Source organism: Onychomys torridus, chromosome 21, assembly GCF_903995425.1.
Source record: "Onychomys torridus chromosome 21, mOncTor1.1, whole genome shotgun sequence".
Lineage (NCBI taxonomy): Eukaryota > Metazoa > Chordata > Mammalia > Rodentia > Cricetidae > Onychomys > Onychomys torridus.
In genome coordinates, this window is record NC_050463.1 from 16077739 (window position 1) to 16088652 (window position 10914).

Genomic DNA, 10914 nt, shown 5'->3' on the forward strand with positions numbered 1-10914 from the left:
CACTAGGGTATGAAGTCACATACCTCCCAGATCATGTCCTATATAAATTTGGTGTGTTTGGTAATGTGCCATGGAGCCAGATGTGCCTCAGCTTGCCATACACACTATCACTCTGTGGCCTTGTGGAGGCCACAGCCATGGTGTAGTGCTGATCTATGGCTGTTGCTCTTCTGCAGGGACCATGACAGTGAGACCAGCCTGACTTCTTCATGTTAGTACTAGACGATGCTGAACTATCTAAGTGAGAGGACTGACTGATCTTTAAAGTCTCAATAAAAGGGCTAGAGAGATGGCTCAGTGGTTAAGAGCACATGTTCTTGAGAGGACCCAGGTTCAAGACCCAGCACCGACAGCCAACTGTAACTCCATATTTAGAGTGTATATGATACACAAATATTCATGAGAACAAAATACTCACACACACCAAAAAAAACCCAGTCATTTTAAAAAGAATAAATTCTCAAAGACTAATCTCTGGTACTTAAATATTCAGTGTTCGATATACAAAGGCTCTGTGCCAAATACCACAGGAAAAGAGAAATGAGACCCTAGTCTTAAGGAGTATGTATGGGTTTTTTGTTTTTTTTTTTTTTTACATTCACTAAATGTCTAATAATAAACTATGTTGGTTGAAGTGCAGTCTACTTTGAGCTCAGTAGAGAAGGGAAGTACTCCCCACTAAAGCTTTAATTCAGCAAACCTGTGTGCCAGACACATGCTGTCCACGTCAGTTCTGTGTGGTACATATTATTAAATACCTCTAGTTGGTAATCAGAAAACAGGCATGAAGAGTCCAAAATACTGGTTCAAAGTCACATTGGAAATGAATTCTTGGCGGCCTGGCTTGATCTCTATAATCTAACTGCAACATTTCTATATCTACTTATACTCTAGTCTTCTTGGTGTTGTCTCGTAATGCTCAATAAAATCCTGGTACATGAATTGTTACTATTGCTTGATGTAAAATCCTTACATTGATATTGTAAATTTTATTTTTAAATAGGCAATGCGTTAGCAGGAATTCAGATTCGGACAAACAGTTGTCCTATTGTTCGACATAACAAAATTCATGATGGACAACATGGTGGGATTTATGTGGTAAGCTAATGAATATAGTTATGTAAATGTATGCATGAAATCAAGGCCCCTGGCTAGATGCCTCATTGGTAGAGTGCTTAGCTGGAGTAGGTTCAGTTCCCACTACCACTTAAACTTGGCCTAGTGGCCCAAGTCTATAATCCCAGGATTTGGAAGAGGCAGGAGGACCAGAAACAAGCTCAAGATATAATTGTCAGCTGATAAGCAAATTTGAGGTTAGCCTGGACAACGTGAGATCTGCCTCAAAAAATAGGGAAATAAGGAGAAAACCACAAAACGTTACTCATCAAAGCCTACAGGCATGCTCTTGGGTGCATCTTCCTAAGCATCTGTTTCTCTTAACTCTTGTATTCAAGCCTTATATGAAAATACTACTAAAGTCCCAACCCTTTCATTTAAAAAACAGAAAAGAAAAAGCGAGGGAGCTTGGATATGTTGGCCTGTAATTCAGCACAGAGCTAGAGCAGGAGAATCACAGGCTGAGAGCAGGGCTGCACAGTGGCTGCACAGTGGCTGTGGTGGCAGTGCGCTTGCCATTCAGGCGTGAGGACGTGAGTTTGAACTCCAGAACCCACTAAAAAAACAAAAAGGTGTGATGGCTTGTAATCCCACTGCTGGGGAGTCAGACAGGAAGAATCCCTGGGGTGAGTAGGGGGTAGATACCTGAAGTGGAAAAAATAAACTTGAGGCTAGCCTTGCTCCATACTAGAACTGACTGAAATGAAAACAGAAAACCCCCTGTGAGGGGTTCAGGCAGGATTGAGAAGATTACATTCAACTTTTGGATTATGAATTTGTACCTTTAGTATGTACAATAAATACTAGTCTTGTTCTTTTTTTTTGTATATATGAATAACTTCTAGATATGATGTGTAAGTAACATAGGAGATAGAACCTTCTTTAATTAATGGGGGGGGGATACATCCCACTCCTCAAATGGAGATGTCAGAAAACAAGTTCAAGGAGTTCTTCCCATCTACGATGTGGGTCTCAGGCATCACATTCAAATCAAGCTTCAGAACCAAGTGCCTATACTGCCTTAGCCACCTCAGCTACCTTTAAAGACAGAATTTCTGGGAGCGAATAGTGTGTTCTAAAATTATAGCAACTAATCGGCAGTCTGTTTTGTTAACCTCTGTTTTGTTAACCTGGAATTGTGTTAGTGTGACTACTTTGTGTAGAGTCTGAAATTCTATACAAGCAATATGTAAACTCTAGCCACTGCCGCCACCCCAGACGAGAGCCTTCAAATGAAATGGCCACCTGGGTCTTCAGTTTTTTCTAACAGTGGTGAAATGTCTGGTAACATTGAGCCCTTAACATTTTGGAGAAATTTCACAGCAGAAATTGGTAGTGACTTTGCTAACTGAGGCATTTTCAGTATGTTACATATCTTAGAAATGTTCCTTTCTTTAAAAAACACAACAAAAAAGCACGCCTGTAATCCCAGCTGAGGCAGGTGAATCTCTGTGAGTTCGAGGCCAGCCTGGTCTACAGAGATAGTCCAGGACAGGCTCCAAAGCTACAGAGAAACCCTGTCTCAAAAAACCACACAACCAAAAACTTCCTCTTACCATGATAGATTTAACGTGCAAATCTATATAAAGAATGTTTTAAAACTTTGGAAGATTAAACACAAGTAGAATCTACATTTTAAAAAATGTTATGGTGGTGTGTGAACCCAATTTGGGAAGAATGAGGTAGGAAAATTGAAAGTTGGAATACAGCCTATCTTTTAAAAGGGGGTTAAGAGCACTGACTGCTCTTCTAGAGGACTTAGGTTCATTTCCCAGCAACCACATGGTAGCTCACAACTTTGAGTTACAGCCCTAAGATCTGACACCCTCACACAGACACACAGGCAAAACACCAATGCATATAAAAATAAATTTAAAAAATTAAAAGGAGCTAAAAATGTTTTAAAAAACAATGTTGGGCCAGACATGGCTGTTCACACCTTTAATCCCAGCACTCAAAAGGCAGAGGCAGGAAGATCTCTGAGATCAGCCTAGTTTACTTAAGGAGTTCCAATCCACCCAGGATTACATATTGAGGCCATGTAAGCAGGAAGGGCAGTGTGAGGCACAGTGAGATGGTGCAGCAAGGAAAAGCCTGTGGCATAGCTGACTGAGCACACGAGCCAGACACCTGAGTTTGTTCCTTAGAGCCATGTAAAGGTAGAAGGGGAGAACTGACTCCACAGAGTTGTTTTCTGACCACCCTGCTGTGCCATGGCATGTGCAAACCCTCACACATCATGCACACACAATAAAAAAATGATAGAAGGTATTCCTAACACTCGCGAGTCCTGGGTTCAGTTACCAGCTCTAGAAAAGGAAAAGGTGTCTTCATTTCCTTACCTAGCTGAAAAGGACAGAGCCTGCAGCCGTTGGCAGCAGTGTTTTGGGTGGGTCACACTTAGGACTTTTGCTATAAACAGTACACACTGTAACCGGTTTAACTTCTGTTCAGCATGAAAAGGGACAAGGTGTAATAGAAGAGAATGAAGTTTACAGCAACACTCTGGCTGGAGTCTGGGTGACAACCGGCAGCACACCAGTACTGAGAAGAAACCGGATACACAGTGGCAAGCAGGCAAGATGACTTCCTCGGTCTTCTTTGGGTCATTAATGTTTGTTTTGTTTTGTTTTGTTTAAAAAGCTATCATGTGAAAAAGAGTTCTTTTCTTTCCCTTCAAATTTAGGTTGGTGTTTATTTTTATGACAATGGACATGGTGTGCTAGAAGATAACGACATCTACAATCATATGTATTCAGGGGTTCAGATAAGGTAAATGTTTTCTTGGCTCTCTTTTGCAAAGGACGTAGGAGTATGTAGACTGTGAAAAATTGCTTATTTAATCCCCAGTCATTATTCTGTTCCGTATATTCATACTCTCTTTGCACTTGTAGCTTTTCTTGGTCAGGAGTTAATAACATATACCAGAAGAGCTAGCTTATTTCACTGTTTTGCTATCTAGAGTAGCTCAGCTGCTACCTGCTCTTAACTGTGCTCTTAACATGTCATTAACATTCTGTAAAACAGAAACTTTCTGCTTTTATGCTGTGTATATTAAACAACCCTTATAACTAGCTATGTAGACCAGACTGGTCTAAGAACTAACAGAGATCTGCTTACCTCTGCCTCCACAGTGCTAGTGCTGGGATAACTTTTTACATCTCATTTTTTAATATTTTATGGAATTGTGAGTTCAGGAGTGGTTGACTTTGGTTTTTGTGACAGTGTCTCTGTGTAGATCATGCTGGTTTCAAACCCACAAAGCTCTGCCTCCCAAATTCTGAGATTAAAGGTATATACCACTCACCACACCTAGCCCAAGAATCCTAAGAGTCTTAATGATTATAAATTCAACCTTTAACTTCATTCATGCATGTATGAAATGTAAAGTCATGTAACTTCAGTTTAGCTTAGCTGTAGAGCTCTATGTTGAAAATCTATAGCAAAATAATATAAAGTGTGGTTCTCTGGGAAAACAAGATTAATCATTTATCTACAAAGATTTTTATTTTGTGTGTGCATGTGAGCAGGTATGCGTGCCAAGGCACAGATGTGGAGTTCAGAGAACAACTTTCAACCCAGTTCTCCTTCCACAATGTGGTTTCATGCCATCAGCCATGCTTGTCAGTGCTGATCCATGTTACTGGCCCTATGTAGTTCATTCTTGCCATGATTAGTGTTGCTTGTAGTTATAAAAGATGAATTATCCAACAATAAACGAGTGATTAAAATGGATTCCCTTCTTTCTTACCCACAGGACTGGAAGCAACCCTAAAATTAGACGCAACAAAATCTGGGGAGGACAGAATGGTGGAATTCTGGTTTATAACTCTGGTATGTTTAATCCATCATCTTTTTCTGTGTTAATAAACCTTAGCAATATGCCTTCTAAATAATGTACCTACATTTTACATTTATAGGACTAGGCTGTATAGAAGACAATGAAATATTTGACAATGCAATGGCTGGAGTCTGGATTAAGACAGATAGTAATCCTACACTAAGAAGAAATAAAATCCATGATGGAAGAGATGGTGGCATCTGTATATTTAATGGGGGTCGAGGTATTGTTGTTAAGTTTGCATTAGTAAAAAACCCAGTTTTCTGTTGTTCTTCTATATCTTTAATGATCCGTGACACTGCCAACTAAAATGTTACAAATGGATGAACCTTTTTCCTTACCACATCCTTTGATGGTTTAGGAAATTAGTGCCTAGAATTAAACAAATGAACAAGTATTTCCATCTTTTGTAACTACCTTGGTTCTGCCAGTTGTCAGTAAAGTTTTTGAAGGTAGAGTTGCACATCCTCACTCTGGTCCGTTTATTATTCTAATAAACATTACAGTCAAGTTACAGAAGTAGATGTGGCAAATAAATGAGCGTGTGAAATTCATGCAACTCTTATAGCAAGCAAGTGTTGATTTTGTAACTGTTGAAGAACTAAATTAACAAAGCCAGCCCAGTTGGCCTTGAGGCGTAAGTCTTACAGTGATTATTCTTTGCAGATAAACTGTTCATAGATTGTTCATAGATTGCTGAGAGCAACCCAACACCCAAAATGCTGTATTATCCCACATGAAAGAAATACACCAATACTTAAGATCATTTACTGTAGCAGGGCAGTGATACAGACTCAAAGAGGTTAGCTTTTTTAATAACTCAAAATTTACATAGCTGATAGGACAAGCCACCTGTGGCAGCTCCCACCTCTAGTCTCAGCACTTGGAACTCTGAATTAGAAACGTCCCGAGCCTAAGTCCAGCTTTGGCTCCTCAGTGTGCGACTGTCTCCAAAAAATAAAGACAAGTAGACAGGGGTTGGTTTTAATTGCAGGGTGTTGAGCAAAGGTTCCTACAGTAAAATAACTTGAGCTATGTCTCAATATTCAACTTTTGGAGGGCTTTCCAAGTATAATTGTTTGCCTTTGACTTACTTTGTAGTGCCTGATTGAGCATCTATGTACCAACCACTGGTAGAGGTAGCTAAAGACCATAAATAAAAAAAATCTACAATTAAATGGAGTGGCACATTGTTAACAAAATCTGAGGGAGGGAAACTGAGAATGATTTAGAAGGTGCAAGAAGTGAAGGAAGCTGAAGCTGGCTAAGGAGTGGGTTTTCTGTGTGCAGTGAGGGTTTAACTGTCTCACTAGCATCTGAGGGCCCTGAGATCTGAGATGGCTCTGTGTGTAGAGGTGCTTGTGCACAGGCCTGAGGACCTGAATTCAGTTCCCACAAGATAGCCAGAGACTCCACACACACGTACACCTGCGTTCATGTTCATATTCAGTACATGAGAGTGAGGAAGACAAGCAAGCTGATTAGAAGCAGGGACTTGGTATAATGTGGGCAAGAAGTTACGAATACATCAGCGTAAGTTACAAGGGCTGTATGTCTAAAAGGGTAGGAATGGGACAGGAGAGATGGTTCAGTGATTTATACTGCCTGTTCCTGCAGAAGACCTGGGTTCAAGTCCCAGCATCTACATGGTGGCTCACAATCTCTTAACTCCAGTCACAGGGAATCTTAATGTCCCCTTTAGGCCTCTCTGAGCACCAGGCTTGTACATGGTACACAGACAAACATGCAGGCAAAATACAATAGGTGGGAATATGCTGGGACTGATGTTCAATTGTAGACTGGGTCCTTAACATTGCAAAGGGAAAGATGAGAGAACATTCCATTGAGCTACAATGCAATGCCCAGATTCCTAGAGGTCAAATGTCTGCTTTTGGGAAACAGAAACACCAGTGTATATTATTTACTGTATCAAAAACAGATAATGGGTTTTTTTATTGTTAATATGCAAGTCTGCACACCACTTGCAAGCTTGATAATCTATAGAGGCTAGAAGAGGGCTTTGGATCCCCTGAAAACAGAGTTACAAGTGGTTATAAGCCACCACGTGGTGCTGGGAATCAAACCCAAGTCCTCTGGAAAAGCAGCTAGCGTTCTTAACCACTGAGCCATCTCTCCGCCTAAAAGCAGGTTGTCTGTGTAATAGCTGTCACTTACTAGTAAACTTTACCATGAAAATAGTTCACCCACTCATAGCTAGTGACAGAATATTTGAAGGATTGAAGTCTTGATTCCTTGGCACTTTCACAGCTAGTGTAAGGTGTGCCAACCCCACAGAGAAGTGACAGTATGGAGGAGTGGAAGGCACTCCAGCAATAATGGGAAGCCAGGGTTCACAAATGCACAGTAACGTAGTCAGACCGGAGTACTCTGAAGACTTCAAATGCAAGTTAATTTCAAACCACCCAAAAATGAGTTTCATGAGCAGAAAGTGATGAACATGATCAGAATCCTGCAAATTACTTTCTTTGGAGCTGAAAAGGGGCTAAAAGGTTTTTTTTGTTGTTGTTTTGTTTTTTAAGCTGAGGATCAAACCCAGGGCCTTGCGCTTGCTAGGCAAACACTCTACCACTGAGCTAAATCCCCAACCCAAAAAGGGCTAATTTATAATGTAGTTATTAAGAAACAGGAGGAAGCCAGATACCACGAGATGCTAGCCAAATTGGCCCATGTATGCTCCAGGTGTGGTGGTGCATGCCTGTAACTCAGGAGGCCAGCCTTGGGCTGCATAGTTGAGACCCTGCTTCAACAATGTTCGCTGTATGCATTAGCTTTAATCTAAGTATTTTAATTATAGGTCTCCTTGAAGAAAATGATATTTTCAGGAATGCTCAAGCAGGTGTTCTTATCAGCACTAATAGTCATCCAGTCTTAAGGAAAAACAGAATATTTGATGGATTTGCTGCAGGTTTGTATTCTTTATCCATGACTTGTTTACAGCCTGTAACTATAAGGTTTTCTTGGAGAGTATTTTATTTGACTGGGAGAGAACCTATTCAAAGTTCTGGCTCCCTCTACTCTAGGCCAACCTTTCTCTGCAACCCTGGCTGTCATGGAACTCTGTAGATTCAAGAGATCTGTATCCATTAGAGGCATGTGCCACACCGCCTGGTTTCAAGAAACTACTCTGTAATGTCTGAACATTAACTGGAATATATTTGTAGTCAGATTGGTAGTTTACAGATAAACTTGAGTCTTTTGACCTCTAAATGTTTAAAAGGGGAAAAATGGTTAATTACTTAGCAGTGCCAGCAGTGCATGCCTTTAATCCCAGCACTTGAGAGGCAGAGACAGGCGGATCTCTGAGTTCGAGGCTAGCCTGAGCTACAAAGTGAGCTCCAGGAAAGGTGCAAAGCTACACAGAGAAACTGTCCTGAAAAACCATTTAGCAGATTTTCTTTAATATGAAAACTCTTTCAGCGTACTTCTGGGTACTCTCCCTCTAGCTCTATTCTTTACTGCAGTCTCTGTTACACTTTCTGGTAAGTTTTTACAAGCTCTTAAGCCCTTTCTCTTGTAACAGTATCCCCCAGTTTACTTTTCCTGTCTGACTAGATCACTTGTAATTTGTTCATAGTAAGCAAACTAATGTAAAAGCACCAGCTTACATCCTTCCCAATTTGGAGAATAAAGTGGCTGGGTGGTGGTGGCACACGCCTTTAATCCCAGCACCCAGGAGGCAGAGGCAGGTAGATCTCTGTGAGTTTGAGGTCAGCCTGGTCTACAAAGTGAGTTCCAAGACAGTCAGAGGTACACAGAAGCCCTGTCTCAAAAAACAAAACAAGCAAACAGTATAAAGCGATGATGCATCTACTTGTCTGTAAATTTCGCTTCAGGTATTGAAATTACAAATCATGCAACTGCAACACTAGAAGGCAATCAGATTTTTAACAACCGATTTGGAGGCTTATTTTTAGCATCTGGTGTTAATGTGACAATGAAAGGTATGTTGAAATCTGTGTTTTTGTTTTTGTTTTTTTAAAGTACTCTAAAATTTTAAGTTGGAAGTCACTTTCTAAGTTAGCAAGTTTAAATGACCAGTTTTGAGTTTGGCTTATTCTCAGAGTGGGGATATTTTACACAAGGAAAACCTATTTCTGTTCTTAGTTTCTTATATAATTTGTATCCTTGGCTAGCTGTTCAAAATACCTTTTGTTTTTACAGATAACAAAATAATGAACAATCAAGATGCCATAGAAAAGGCTGTTAGTAGAGGACAATGTTTATATAAAATATCAAGTTATACCAGCTATCCCATGCATGACTTCTACAGGTACATGTCTAAATTACTTAAATTCAGAAAAATGGAAGTTAATGATGTTGCCTAGTATCTTTGGTTCTGTTGTCCGAACTGAGCTGTAGAATCAGACACTGCTATTAACTGATGACATTTTAAATTGTACAGGTGTTTACTAAGTTATAGACCAGGCTGGCCTTGAACTCACAGACATCTACCTGTCTCTGCTTCTCATGTACTGGGACTAAAGGCATGGCCTGGCCTATTTTGTAAAAGTAACATTGCCACTGTGTTATCTACAACACAGGTTGTTCTGTTTTTCCTAAGAAGACACAATACTCTAGTTTCCTTTCGGTCTAGACTTAGCCAGCCACAAAATTTCTGTAAAGTCCATAGAGTACTATAATGCACTGTTTTAAATTCCTGACAAGTTCAATAACACAGTGTTTTGATTTTTAGATGTCATACTTGTAACACCACAGATCGAAATGCCATATGTGTGAACTGCATTAAGAAGTGCCATCAGGGACATGATGTAGAATTTATTAGACACGATAGGTACGTAATATACTTGTGGTTATATTGCCCAGTTACTTCCCTTCCCTTTGCTAATTTTTGGATTTTCATTTTGCTTTAGGTTTTTCTGTGACTGTGGTGCTGGAACACTGTCCAATCCTTGTACATTAGCTGGTGAGCCTACACATGATACAGACACATTATATGACTCTGCACCACCTATAGAATCTAATACGTTGCAGCACAACTGAATTCTTTCCCTAAAGAAAAAAGTCCTGCCATTCTAACATCTTAACTTAAAACATTTTTTGGAAGATTTAAAATACTTGCCCATGCTACAGAAAGAGACTGTCATGAAAAAATTGGATACACAGGTCAGTTGACACTATGAAGCTACCAAAAAGACAGTGGCAATATGTTGACTCAGGATCTCAAAGCTGGGTGTTTTAGCATTCTGTGTGAAGACTTTGGAAGGGACAGAGGTGAAGAAAATAAACTGCAGTTCTGTACAGACACCACCTTGTGAAAAGCTGGTGTTTGGCAGCCAGCGTTGAGTGCGGTCCCACTTGCAGTAGTGGTCTTCACTAGACAGGCAGCTTTGTTGCTGCTTCTGTGGACATGGGTACCAATTGCTTTTGTAATAGGGGAAAATGTGAGCTAGCACTTCTGCATTCATTTTTTTTAACATGTATTCAGACTGAGAATATGATTTTAATGCTTTAATCTCATGTAGTTTGTTTTTAATTTCAAGCAAAATCTTACTGTACTTGAATGTGCCCTGTTTTGTTAGCACACCTAGACTTGCTGTAACTGTACTCATGTCCCAGTATGTACGTTCTTTCTATGAAAGAGAAAAACACTAATCTTAAATTATATCCAGCAAGGTTTCTGGTATCCTTTAAGAAAAGTTAAGACTATTATTTCCTTCCCTCTCCTGTGCAGCATTCAAAAAAAAAAAAACAAAAAAAACAAAAAAAACAAAAAAACAAAACAAAACAAAAAAAAATCACCCCTAGAAAAAAGTGAGTGTTTTAATGAGACTTCCTAGGAAGGGATGCACTGTAAAGCAAAAGTATTCTTGTATCTCAGTTTTGTGAAAGGTAAAAACTACTATGTTTTAAAGTTCACTTTAGAAAGTCTCTTCAAAACAGGCCTGTATTTGAATTCTGTTCATAGTTTTTATTTG

The 10914-nt window shown here is 39.7% G+C and overlaps 1 protein-coding gene across 1 annotated transcript in view; it reads left to right on the forward strand.

Annotated features, from left to right (window-relative positions):
• Fbxo11 (F-box protein 11) overlaps nucleotides 1–10697 on the forward strand; it is a 78446-nt gene extending 67749 nt beyond the window's left edge. The window contains exons 14-23 of the mRNA XM_036171347.1: nucleotides 1004–1098; nucleotides 3571–3693; nucleotides 3803–3888; nucleotides 4874–4950; nucleotides 5037–5180; nucleotides 7773–7883; nucleotides 8812–8919; nucleotides 9140–9248; nucleotides 9672–9770; nucleotides 9850–10697. Of these exons, the coding sequence (XP_036027240.1) occupies nucleotides 1004–1098; nucleotides 3571–3693; nucleotides 3803–3888; nucleotides 4874–4950; nucleotides 5037–5180; nucleotides 7773–7883; nucleotides 8812–8919; nucleotides 9140–9248; nucleotides 9672–9770; nucleotides 9850–9979 (1082 nt within the window). The 3' untranslated portion in view covers nucleotides 9980–10697. The remainder of the gene's footprint in view (nucleotides 1–1003; nucleotides 1099–3570; nucleotides 3694–3802; nucleotides 3889–4873; nucleotides 4951–5036; nucleotides 5181–7772; nucleotides 7884–8811; nucleotides 8920–9139; nucleotides 9249–9671; nucleotides 9771–9849) is intronic.
• The last annotated feature ends 217 nt before the right edge of the window (nucleotides 10698–10914 follow it).